Here is a 13,833-nt window from a genome sequence, read left to right as displayed (position 1 = left end):
GAGTCACAGACAGGTCACGGCTTCCGTGAAGTTGTGCGTATTGCCCATGACCTCTCCGTGACTTTTACTAAAAATAACCATGACAAAATCTTAGCCTTAACAATAATGTCTGCAGGATCGCAGCCTCAGCTTACTGCACGAAAAGCCTAAAGGGACCTGGCAGTCGCACCTTGTTTGAAATAGCTCCTACAGCTGTATGTGAGCTGGGCCAGGCTTTGACAGCACCATTATGATGCTCCATTCTGCTTATGCATGTTTAACTAATGGGGGAGTAAGAGTTGCCAGAGCCATTGAAGAAAAGGTGCTCACCAGGTACTTACAGCTTGCTTTAAAGCTAGGATGTGACTGGCCCCTGGCTTAGGAATCAGTCTCTGATTTACTTGTTTGGGTTTAGATTCGCTCATTCTCAGAACTGTTGAAATTAACTTTTCTACTTTACTTGCCTGAAATTGGCTTGAATGTTCTCAGAGTCGTTTGGGTAGGCGAATGTAAGCCCTTCGGTAACCAGGCCTGTGGTATGGAGAATGTTCATGCCTCCAACAGGTTTAGGCTGCAAATGAGTACGTTTGAGAAGTGCACATTGAGAGAAATGCCATTTATTTTGTACAAGGTATAAGTACCTTAGCACAGTGAACAAATATATTACAAATCTGTCTTGCTTTAAAAAAGTATTGCCATTTCAGTGTCTATTTTCTAAACTAATGCTAATGTACAAGAATGTATTTCCCCCTCCCCCCTCCTGTTAACCTCTACGCACATCATTTCATTTGGTTTGGAAATCCAGCTTTGAAAAAGCCCAGCGTATCGCTGCTCTCCAAAGTCCCATCTCATACTGGACAGAAACACAACATATACATTGTTTAGGCTTGCAGCTTACACTGCTTTGTGCTAGTGCTAGACGTATGGTAAGTCTCTAACAATAGCCTTATGTAATTAACTGCCTTTTTAGTGATATCTCTGAGGTAAGTCTTTCTATATGCTAAATAAAATATATCCCTACCTGGCCCTACAAAATAATAGTCTAGTTACATCTTGAATAAGGCTTTTCTGGAAAGCAAAATTACTATTGCTGATCAATCATTTTCCCCCATGCATACATGCAGCATTCATGTAAATATTTATGTGTTTCTTGCAAGGTGAACAGCAGCTTCTTTTAACCCTATGGGGAAAGAGCTCTCTGGAGTTAGTTCAGTTGTCTGAATTGCAAAAGTTGCCAGTTGCATAAAGGGTTTCTGAACTTGTGTCCACCTCTGCCCATGAAAGATTCCAGCTTTTTTTTAACGCTGTATTGCCAGCACTTCTCCCCACCCCTTGCCAAGAGAATTTAGTACGTTACCGGATTGACAGTAGTGAAGCACCAAGAAGTGTCGCACTGGCTCGGTCGGCATTAATGCACGCGTCTTTGCACTGCCCTGGCACGAGGCCTCAAGCCCGGCACTGAGCGGGTAGTTCAGTCTCCACAGCACACTCAGCTCCTGGCCTCTGGGCGAGTACCATTAACGGTTCAAACTGCAATGGGGTTTGCCATATGCCATTCAACTCCTGTCTACTAGGAACTAGACTGGCCCCCAGACCAGTTCATTTCCTACAGGCCTGTCATCCACTAACAATGACTCCCAGCTAGAGCTGGATTCAAACCAGTGACCTAGAGGTGAAAGGCTCTGAATCTTACTACCAGGCCCTTAGGCCACTATTTCCTGTATTAGTATTTTTAACTAATCAATTCATGCTTTAACAAACTGATCACAGTTGCTTTTCTTGCTCTTACAGTTCCATCAGAACAGCAAAAGTGCAACAGACTTTTATATTTAAGATGCAATCAATTTGCTACTCCCACATTTGCCTAATAAAATTACATACTTAGCATCAATACTACTTCATGCTCAAGATCTACAAGAAACTGCTTAATAGCAAGTATTCTATTTTCTATGTCAAGGACTACAAAAAATAATCTGGGAGGCTTATTCCAAAGCCATACCACAGGCAAACCTCATGGTAATTATTCCATGAACAGCTGTTTAAAAAGGAAATCCGGTCACAGCTCAGTTTAATGACATTTCAGGTAGACTCGGGGTGGATAAAGTTGCACTACATGGTAATGCAGATGAAATTAAAGGGTTTATTATAAATGGCATGCAATTAATCTAGCTATGATGGAATGGCTTGGAAAGATGGTCTAGAAAGCATTGGTTTGGGTGCAGAACAGAAATAGGGTTCTATTTTTTGACACACTGAAGTGGAACAGCTTCTCAGCCGCTGTGAATCTGCATAGCTCCAGTGAAGTCACTGAAGCTATATGCCAATTTAGAGCAGACGACAGTCTGGGCCACTGTATCGAATAAAGTAGCAGCTGTATAAGACAAATAAAACACCACCGACAATCAAAGGCTTCCATAGTTTGTTAAAAATGTATCCCTAAGCATCTGACTGCCAGATGCTGGGCCTGGACAACAGGGGATGGATCACTCAATGACTGAATTCCATCTGATGCCTCTGGCAGGATACGGGGCTAGATGGACCATTGGTTTGGCCCAGTATGGCCGTTCTTATATATGTTGGGCATGAGACACACTGTTTAGATGAGCTCTATGGTAAAAGATCACTGGAGACTTGTGAAGATTTACATCGCTTAAAATGAGCAGGAGGCATTGAGAATAACCACGGAAGGTGTATATGTAATAGTCCTCTACTAAAATATCTTGGCAGCCAGTAGAAACAGGAACTGATTACAAAACTAATTTACCAAGAATAAAATCGACATGTACACAGAATGGATATGACGACAGCATGAACCAAGGTTTACAAATTATATCAGCTGAATTAAACAGCAGTCTTTCCTGGGTTTTTTTTGAGTGTATCCTTTTCCACGATGTGTATGTAAAATATATTCCAGCGTCTTTTTAGACGTCTTGTTTCTAACAGTAAAGGTCTCTTTATGTGGGTGGTAGAAATGTACATCTGTAGCTGTAAGTACTTACAGGTGGGGGTGGGTGGGTTGTTTTTAGTTTACAGTTAGGAGAACACAGTCTATAGAGTCTTTGACTGGACTATGCAAACTGCTTCCTTGAGTAATTATTCCAGTCAGATGGAGATGATGGTTCTTTATTTTTCTGTAATCTGTATAAAAACATCTTTTTCCATATCATGCAGCAGCAAGTTGGCCCAAACAAATGTTCTGTTAGGTTAGGTTCCTTGTGTAATACTATTTCAAGTCATGTCAGCGTATTGCAAAACCAGAAAGGATTGTCTTCGTTTCTTTCCTTGAGTCAGAGAGAATGTTCGCAGCATTGCGACAGCGAAGTGTATCCCTTTAAGACTGCTTGTCCCAAGATGCCCCATGGGTAGGGCTGTGTCTTACAGGGAGAAGGTCATAATGACTAGGAATGTGGCTGTTCCTAGGCAGGTCATATGGATTCTGGTTGTAATTAGCACTACGACCACGGGCTTCTTGGACCACACTGACAGTGGGCTCTGAAGATACAATGAAAAATGGGTTACAATGGCTAGCAGGCTGCTAGTTCTGATCGTCAGAGCTTTACATGCTCATGTTAACACATGCATAAAGGCAAATCCTTTCCAAACACTTTCTGCTACTCCGGACTTAGTTCCAAGGGCACTGCAAAGAACGCTTTCAAACGATCTGCCATTTCTTTTTTAATCTTGCAATTGGGATTTGAAACTCAAAACAGTTTAAAAACAAGCAAGCTCACAGAAGGGTTGTATTCCTCTTTGATCCCAAACTTGGGACTCTAGATAGGAAAAATCAACACAGTCCCTATCCTATAAAGCACAGTTGTCTCTTGATTCTGCCAAATCCTAATGACGACTGCCCCTAATGTAAAACTCAAGAGAGAATACTGCTAAAACTAATGTTTGCTTCTGTTGAACTACTGAGCTTCCTTGGTTATCTAGGACACTTACCAACTTCATATATATTTTTATTAGTCGTTGATGAGGTTGGCATTTCTGAATAGGGCGAATCTCTGTGAATGGGTGATTTCATTTCCACATAACTGCTCTCCGAGTGTTTACATGTCAAGATGGGTGGATCCTTAATGGTGGCGTATGGGTTTTCGCTGCTGTTCAGAGAGCAGGTGCTTGAACTACACACAGATTCTTTCATATACTCTGCAAGACAAGAACAGAGTAGATTTCTTAGAAATGCCAGATAGATGTGAATGGCTACAACTGAACCTCTGCAGAGAGGGGGAAGAACTTTAATCATTGAGGCATCTAATACAAAAATCCAACACTTATGCTTTGGGCACATCCAGAGCATGACATTTAGAAATCATCCCTTTATCCAAACTCATCCACAATCCATCTCCTCAACATTTAGTAGGAAAACCCCACTTGGTTCCAAGGCCATTCCTGTAAAAGGGTCTAACCGCCCTTCATTACACTATTTGGCAACATCATTTAATTTCAGATGGCAACTTTCCCCAGCCCTCCACAACCCTCGAGGACCTAAGTGCTAATGTCATCCCTTCTTCACATGCACTGACCCAGGGAAGCATGCACAGGTTTGCTCTGAGCCAGCTTTGAAAGTAGTCATTTCTGTTGGTACTTGGTATGCTAGAAAAGCTACAGGGTTAGTGTCCCGAGCTGCAGTCAATATCAAATGCCGTATATTTGAAAATTATTTTTTCCAGCAGCCCTAGAACTGCTTCAATCAAAGTGCTTAGTGGGTCTCTGTGAGATGTAATTTCAGGGGCTATCCAGCACTGGAAGGATTAGATTTCTTCTTCATGTTCCTTTCTGATGATAACAATTCTGTAAGGGAGACCCCTGCTCTCAGAGAAATTCTTCAGGCTCTGCAGTGGGATGAAGCTCATCTTATGTCTCTTGGGGTTTTTTGAAGCTGTAAACATTGATTGTTCCCTTCCCCCAATACGAAATAAATACGTCAGACTGTAACACAGGCAAAATTATAAGAGGAGAGAAAGGTTGGCATGAGACAAGGAAGCCGCCAAGAACTACCCAGTCCTGAAACTGGCCTGAGAATTTCAGCCTTCTACAAACAGTAGTGCCAGTCGTGCTATTTAAAAAGAATAAAAAAGAAAGAATAAATAAGTCTTAACATTGACTTTCAATGACGTGCCATTGCTGCTGTGTGCAGTCCTGCTGCTGTGCATTGCCATTAATTTAGAACTAGAGCGATGCAATGAAAGATGAGGCATTTTCTTGTGCTGGTTTACAGTACAAAGGCAGATCCTGGTATCTATGAAACACGCCCGGTGCAATGGTGGGACTTGCAAAATATCTGAATTCCCAGTTGCCCCCGCTGTCTAGTATGGGAGACAAAAAGAGAAATTCAGGTTAAGAAATAAACAGACAACAAAGACATCTCTTCCCCTTTAAAAATATTTCTCTGCTGCTATTTGTTTCCACTACTATGAGATACTTTGTCACTTGATGATTCCCTGTTCTGTTCATTCCCTCTGAAGCACCTGGCACTGGCCACTGTCAGAAGACAGGGTACTGGGCTAGATGGACCTTTGGGGTCTGACCCAGTATCATATGTTCCCGTTAATCTGTTGTGTAACCATCTCCACATAAGCTTTGGGGATGCTGTACCAGGAGTTGGTGTGTATGTAGAGTCTAGTACAGCCCCTGGCTGTGGGATAATGATGGCTTGGGATAATACACGAACCAAAAAGTGTTGGCTGATCCTGGGAGGTACTGAAAGCTCTTGACTCCTACCGAAGGGGATGAGGACACCCGGTATCTTGCAGGATCAGCTCCTCAGCTGAGGTCAGCAAGGAGCAAACTCAATCTCCTCTCTTCACAGACACAGTCTTGGTACAAATCCTTGTGGGAAAGTTTGCTCGCTGATTCAGTGCGTGATCCTCCCTGCTGGTGGGGACACCTCTGTGTGTGTGCACGCGTGTGTGTGTGTGTGTGCGCGCGCAATGTCCCAGGGCCCTGCTACATCTCCCCACCCCTTCCTGACAGCATGGTTCCACGGACAGGGGCCAAGATCCTCAAAGGTGTTTAGGCACCTAACTTCCACTGAAATCAGTGCGAGTTCAGTTCCTGAATACCTTTAAGGATCTGAGCCAGTGTGCCTTCCCCTCCACCCTGGCTGCCTGCTCCTCCCACACAGCTCTTTGGACCAGAGGTATGCCCTCCCTTTGGAAAAGGCAACTCAACATACAGGATCCCCTCCACATGGGGGTCTGGGGCAAGGGCGGGGCATTCAGGCTGTCTGTACTTTCCCATTTCTATTCTGATGCTTGGCTTCAGCTCCAGAAGGAGATCTCAGATTGACAACAAAATTCTGGAACCCTCTCTAAGCAGCATCTGCTTGGGAAATATTTTGTCTTTTCCATTTCAATGAAGGTCTGTGACAGAACAAAAACCACCCATCAAAAATTAACGGCATCCCTATGCCAGCTACACTGTGAATCTCACAGGAGGAGTTGAGCAGAAGCGTATTAACTCATGCTAATGACCCAGGAGGCCCACAGTGCATTTCCAAACTTTGCAAGCCCCCACGGCCTGATCCTGCAAACCTTTGCTCTTACAACCATCCCACTGGCACTAATTAATTACTCGTGTGAGTAAGGATTTACAGCATACATCTGTGTAGCAAGAAAGCTAACAGCAGGGCAAAAACAATTCCAGAATCCTGCATCACAAAACGCACGTTACTTCTTTTGACAACCGCAGCTGATTTTTTAGTTATTTGCAACCCTTCACAGTGTCCAAGTAAACCTGCTAGAGTGCATTTTGCATAAGCGCTGGAACCTTGGCAACAAGCGACCTTCATCGTAACACTCGGCTCTTAAACCTTTGGTGAGAAGTCAAGTGGGGCGAGACCAGCGGGGGAGTTTGGGGAGAAGGAGCAGGCTAGCAGATCAGCGAGGAGAGACGTGGAGAGCTTAGCTCCACAGACCAGACCCACAAGGCACGTACAAAAGGAATGAGAGCACTGCAGGAACCAGGGTACCAGTGCAGTGCTTACAACAATCAAATTAAGGCTCTCCTACTGTTACAAAACTACAGGTTTGGAAGGATATAAAACAAATCAACTCTGCTCTGTTACATCAATGTAAGTGTGGTGTTACCCCACTGATTACAAAAGTTACTCCAGATTTACAGTGGTGTGAATGGGAACAGAATTTGGCCCTCTGACTTTAAGAGCCTGGTTCAGCATCTATTGAAACCAGCAGGAGCTTTCCACTCCCTTCAATGGGCAATGGATCAGGCCCCAAAAGATCAAAGCCTCCCATGCTCCAGCTACTTTGGTTTTGTCCCTTTCACACTGTATTTGAGTTAATAAAGGTCTGTGCTGTATCCCTGCTTAAAAAGCTGAGGGACGATCCACAAAGAACACAGGAATCATGCAAAGAAATGGAAAGCCCTAGAATGAAAGGACCTGTGCTATATGCGTTGGGCCCAACTCTGCAGCCCTTACCAGGGCAAAACTCTCATTGACTTCAGTGGGAATTCTGTCTGAGTGAGGACTGAGGGGCCTGATCCGGTAAGATGCTGAGTGCTCTTGGCTCCCACTGGGTTCACCTTGGCGAGGGAGCGCTCAGCACTTTAGAGGGACAGGCCCTGACTAGGACTGCAGTATCAGGAACGTTACTTTTATTCCATTCCAGCAAAAGGAAGCCCCAGCTAGCGGTCAGCAAAAGGCATCCTCTGGTGGCTAGTAAATCTTCACAGCAAAGTCTGTTCATTTGACAAATTACCCTTCGAGGAATTGATGGACAGACCTTAATAAAAATGGGCCATAAATTCTATGGAAACAGAAACTGTTTAATCAAGTAAAGTGAGAATGTAGCAAACCTACTTCCCTCGCCCTATTCATGGTGATGAATGGGTGTACCCAGGGGACGAAAAGCAGGAATCAATAGGGCCCTGTAGCCTTAAGGACCATCAAGAACATCATAAAGGTCAAAGCAAGCTGAAAAGCTAACCAGCAGATTTCAAACAGCCCAAGAGCTGCCTGGAGGCCCAGAACAGACCCGATCTGCACAGGTTTGGGGATTAAACTCTTGAAAAGTAGATACCGGCAGAACAATTTCATCTACAAGTTTTAAAAAACATTTATTTCTGTTCTGCCTGGAGCAAGCTGAACTATCTGTGCTGTTTCTTATTTGCAAACATGCACATCGGATCTGACCCAGGCCAAATTCCCACCCTACAGTGAACGTGATTCAATCTGGCTCAGATATTTGTATCTCCCAAATGAGGGTTTACAAAGAACTGCTGCGAGAACCATAACTAAAGTGCAAGCAGGGCCTCAGAGCCGTATAAATCAGAAGTAACTAGTGAAATCAATGGATTTATGCCATAAAGTATCGGAGAAGTGTCACTCAGACCACATAGATTCATTTGGACCATTCTCTGGCCAAATGCCTTTAGCAGTGGGCATGGAGAAGCAGTATCCCAAAGGGATGATTCCTGCTGACATTAATGGGAATTATGTGCCTAAACAAAGAGACTCAACTCCTCGCTCTGAACAGGATGTAATTTATAGAGCACGGCAGGTACCTGGAAACATGTTGCACTTGGGAGCCATTATCAGCTACAATATGCACTGGAGCTCAATGAGTTTTAACTCTAAGAGGACTGGAGAGGTCTGTGTTAGTTTGTTATGAAGATGATTTGGAAGAAAAAAAAATGTCTGACATGAGGTGCTACATTTGTTACAAGACCCATTTTAAAATTAAGTTTAACTCAAATCAATTTACCGATTTACTTATAATTTGTGGAAAATTCGTTCTGTGCTCAAAAAATCAGTATGGGGGGCTTTTGGGGAGAGGGTTTTGCTAAGAGCTGGTAAAAATAATTTCCTATCACACACACAAAAAAATGAAGATTTAAAAAATAAAATCACCCAGATGCAGAACAAAATGCCAAAATTTCAACATTTTGGGGAAATGAAATTCTGAAAAAAATGTTCATTTCAAATTAATCCGAATATTTCTTTTTGATACATTTGTAATGTTTAATGTTTCATGATACATCGGAATGTTTCAACCCTTTTATTTAATTTTTATATTTATACAATAAAGTAAATGTCAAAACTAAAATAATTTAGAAATGAAAAATCAAAACTTTTCATTCCAAAAATGTTCAGTTTTTTTTCTAAATGAAATGTTGTCAAAATTGATACGATTGCATGAAAGATTTCAGTTTTGTTGAACCAATGGAAAACTGTTTTGACAAAGAAATTCTGACCAACTCTAGGTATGCTGTATTTTTTATACAAAGTGGCTGAATCCTTGAGTTAAGTGCAAAACTCAACCTTAACTATGGGATCACAACCAGCACGTCTATATTTTGCATTTATGTTCAATAAATATATTAAATGGGACGCAAATAGAAATCAAAGGAATGTCTGCTCTTTATATTTTAACCCCCTGAGCCCAAGTTCCCCAGACACTGTGAGGACCATGCCACAGAATGAGATTTCATTTTTTCTACTAACATCAGAATACCCTAGTCCCTTCCACAGATCAGCCTTCATGCCATTTTGCTATACACTTCTTGAGTATCCTAGGGCATAATAATGACAAGACTTAGAATGTATAATCATGAATATCATAAACATGATTTATAAAATGCTTTATAAAATCATAAACATGGATGTATAATGTTTCAAGCAGGGCAAAAATACAATCTCCCTTGTGTAATCAAAACTAGGGAAGACACAAATAGTGTATATCTAATAAGGTGCTTTCCCCCTGACCTGGCACATCTCCACTGGTTTCCATAAATGCAATGTAACGGCAGCTGATTTGTGCGTGTCAGCACGATAGTATGATGCTTGTGGTGATGCGTTCTGGCGTAATGAAAATAAAGAAGCTCCTGCAATGGGTGGTACAGACCTTTTGCACTGTTGCCAGCTCTCAGGAGTTTATTATGAGTCTTGCAGTATTTGGTGTTCTTAAAGTCTCAACTCTTGGAGTCATGTCATTACATGAGAAGAGGAGGTTACTCACTTTGTGCAGGAACTGCGGTTTTTCAAGATGTGTTCCCCCCTGTCCAAGGCCCCTCCACGTCAGGAGCACAGGTGCTTCTCAAGACCTTGATCAGAGATTTTTCCACTAGCAGTGCCCCATGCACCCAATGCCTCCTTCTATGCCTGGGTACTGCAGCTCCCATAGTGACACACATCTCAAAGAACTGCAATCACTGCACAGAGGGTGTAAAAGATGGTTACTCACCGTAGTAACTGTTGTTCTTCGAGATGTGTTGCTCCTATCCATTCCAATGTAGGTGTGCGCGCCGCGCGTGCACGGCTTCTCCAGAACATTTTTACCCTAGCAACCCCGGCGGGCCGGCTGGCGCCCCCTGGAGTGGCGCCGCCACGGCGCTGGTTATATACCCCAGCCGGCCCGTCCGCTCCTCAGTTCCTTCTTACCGCCCGTGACGGCCAGTTGGAACAGTGGAGTGCTCCCTTACCTCCTTTGGAGTGACCTGGCAGAAGGTGCTGTTACCCTTTGAGGAGGATGAATGTCTGTGGTCTCATAACCAATGACAATACATTCAGATGTTGTATGCAGTGCTGTTGCAGTCGTGTTAGTCCCAGGATATTAGAGAGACAACCTAGGTGAGGTAGTATCTTCAGATCCTGAGAAAGAGCTCTGTGTAAGCTGGAAAGCTTGTCTCTCCCCCCAACAGAAGTTGTTCCAAGAAAAGATATTACCTCACCCACCTTGTCTCTCTCAACATCCAGATATTTATCTTGATAGTCTCTGATCAGAAATTGTGGATCCCTGAGATCTATCCATTAAGGAGATTAACAACCTGGGTGACCTTTGAAATTGCTTGGTCCTATCCAAGCAGAAGGCCAGCACACTTCAAACATCCAGGGTGTGAAAAGAGAACTCCTGCAGATAATGACATGACTGTGGGAAAAATAGTAGTAGATGAATATACTGGTTAAGGTGGAACTCCGAGAGACCCTTAGGTAAGAATTTAGGATGTGGGCATGTAGAAACCTGATCCTTGAAGAATACTTTAAAGGGGGGAATCTGCCATCAAGGCACCAATCTCCCCAACTCTATGGGCTGATGTGATGGCTACTAAAAAGGCCATCTTCATAGATAAATGGAGCAGAGAACAGGTTGCTGTACCTCAATGATCCAGTCTCTTTTGGTTCTTGTCATGTGGAGCAGACCTGGAGAAGTGTTGCCTGCACTGAACATTTACCGCATCCATGATTAGGAAGTTAGGTGGAGGCTGGGTGAACAAGAAATCAGTGTCCTCTGCTCTTTTATACGTTTGCACATAATTTTAGCTGGATCCAGGAGTGCCTCGTTGATGGGTAACGCCATCCGGGTGCGTGTTGCTGACTGTATGATATCCAACAGCTTGTGTTGTGAATTCCTGATGTCTTCAAGTGGAAGTGAAGAGTGTCAGCTACTCTCTTTCTGAGGTCCTGATACTGCCGAAAATCATTGGCCATGGAAGGTGGTGGAGGCATAACCACTTCATCTGCAGGATGAAATAGGTGCTTGAGGTGTGGCTTCTTTATCTGCCCTGGCCTCTTGTTCCTTAAACATCTCCTGGAGAGGAGAGGACTGAACAATCATAATCTCCCTTTGAGATGGTATCAGTGGTCTGGAGAATTTTTGATGGTAAGCAGCCCAAGTATGGGAGGGCCTATATGGGACTCATGGTGGCATGCAGGGTTGGTTCCTCAACTCTTAATGATGGTCACAATCTTCCCTGTGACTGTCAAAGAATGGGTTCCTGACAGGATATGTTGGGGGACCCTGGACTGAAATAGAAGAGACTGATGAAGTCCCCTTCATTCTCTTCAACATGGTCCAATAGAGAAGCCCCCATTGAAAAGGGTGGAGAGTCCTACAGTACCAGGGAAATGGTAGCAGTGTGGAGACTGAGATCTCAGTACCAAAAGGCACTAGGTACCCACGAGGAGCAGAGATTCCAGCTCATCCATTATGGCAGGTCCCTTGCATATCTAAACTCCTGTGGTGCCGAGCAGGGAATTGGTACCAACAGGGTAGCTGAAGATGTGATAGCTGAAGCTGACAGTACGGTCAATGGCGGGCATACCAATGCAGATGCCAGTGAAGTCTTGGTACCTATGGTGCCAAATGGGTAGGTGCCAATGGTGGGACTGAGCCTGGTGCTACGGGACTGGGGCACTTATGTTTGTCTTCTTTGTCCCTGGTAGAGGGTATTGAAGCCACGTCAGAGCCGTCTCTCCCTCAAGCTCTGGGGCTTTCTGGGACCACAGAGGATGAGTCCTCCAGCTCAGCGGTACTGGGCCGAGAGTTCAAGGCTTTGGAGGCTGTCAATTTCACAGGGGGTCTCGGCTTTTTGGGAACAGGCTCCTTCAGATGAGAGTCCGTGCTCCTGTTTTTGGGAGTCTTCTCAGAAGCCTCCACTGACCTGCCCTTCCTAGGGGAAGCCTGTGCCAAGGTGGAAGGGGAGCTGGATCTGTCCAATGACAGATGTACCAGAGGTGTGGGGTGTCTCCTGACCTGACTCAGACACTGGTCAAAGTAAGTGCTCCATCATGAACAGTCTGAGCTGAGTCTCCCTGTTCTTTCTTGGCCTAGACTTGTGGTCTAGGCATAGGGTGACCAGATAACAATTGTGAAAAAACGGGACAGGGGGTGGGGGGTAATAGGTGCCTATATAAGAAAAAGTCCCAAAAAATGGGACTGTCCCTATAAACATGGGACATCTGGTCACCCTATCTAGACAGAAATTCCACTTGTGGGAGACATGGGACTCCCCCAAACAACAGACACCCTTAGAACGGCCATCGCTCATGGATACATCCTCTCGGCAGAAGAGGCAGCATTTTAAGCCAGGAAGACAAGACTCCCCAAGGAGAGAGAGGGGAGGAAAAAAAATCTATCCTCTCACAACTGACACTTACTAACTAGAATGACTACTAACCACTGGCTATACTAACTAATTTTAAACAACTATAAGAAGAATACAAAATAGCTGAGGTATGGTCAAGACGGGCATGCTAGGTGTGCATCTCAGGCCGAGGCGGTCAAGGAGGAACGGAGGGCAGTTCACCCGTGCACCTCTATGGCCCGGTCTACACCGTGTGTGTGTGTGGGGGGGGAAATCGATCTAAGATACGCAACTTCAGCTACGAGAATAGCGTAGCTGAAGTCGACATATCTTAGATTGACTTAGATTGACTTACTTCACGTCCTCGTGGCGTGGGATTGATGGCTGCCACTCCCTCGTCAACTCCGCTTCTGCTTCTCGCCCTGGTGGAGTTCCGGAGTCGACGGGGAGCGCGTTCGGGGATCAATGTATCACGTCTAGACGAGACGCAATACATCGATCCCCAATAGATGGATCACTACCCGCCAATCTGGCGGGTAGTGCAGACATACCCTATGTCACCTTGGTGTCTGGCACGAGGAGGTGTAGAGCACATGTGCGAGCTGAACAGGCACTGCTAGTGGAAAACTCTCCCATCAAGGGCTTGAAAGGTGCATGCGCACCTGATGTGGAGCACCCACAGGGACACGACTCAAAGAAGAGTCTCTGCTTTCATCTAAAACATATAGTAAGTCTCTAGCCCCTGTGGTTGCAAAGGAAAGTTTGTAATGGTGACCCCTAAAGGCGCAAACACCAGCAGGCGAATCGAAAGACCACACACTGATTATTTCTTTAAATCTCTCAGATTTCTAAGCCAATCTCATTTGGGGGCCCAACTCATGATTTTTGAGCACTTGGAGTTGGCAATACAGCTTTTGAGGCCTTCACTGCCCCGATGCATCTTCCATCCCTGCTTCCCCACTACAGGAAGGTGGCATCAGACCAGATACTGGGGACAGGATGACTCCAGTTTGTATAGCTCAGGACATC

The 13,833-nt window shown here is 44.5% G+C and overlaps 1 protein-coding gene across 1 annotated transcript in view; it reads right to left on the bottom strand.

Annotated features, from left to right (window-relative positions):
• Window positions 1-580: 580 nt before the first annotated feature.
• Window positions 581-13,833, bottom strand: part of MEGF11 (multiple EGF like domains 11) — a 360,979-nt gene continuing 347,726 nt past the window's right edge. The window contains exons 25-26 of the mRNA XM_044980598.1: window positions 3,922-4,128; window positions 581-3,471 (exon numbers count right to left, since the gene is read on the bottom strand). Of these exons, the coding sequence (XP_044836533.1) occupies window positions 3,311-3,471; window positions 3,922-4,128 (368 nt within the window). The 3' untranslated portion in view covers window positions 581-3,310. The remainder of the gene's footprint in view (window positions 3,472-3,921; window positions 4,129-13,833) is intronic.

This window comes from Mauremys mutica, chromosome 11 (assembly GCF_020497125.1).
Source record: "Mauremys mutica isolate MM-2020 ecotype Southern chromosome 11, ASM2049712v1, whole genome shotgun sequence".
Taxonomy (NCBI): domain Eukaryota; kingdom Metazoa; phylum Chordata; order Testudines; family Geoemydidae; genus Mauremys; species Mauremys mutica.
The sequence above is the reverse complement of the archived record's forward strand: the minus strand, read 5'-3'. Positions and strand labels throughout refer to the sequence as shown.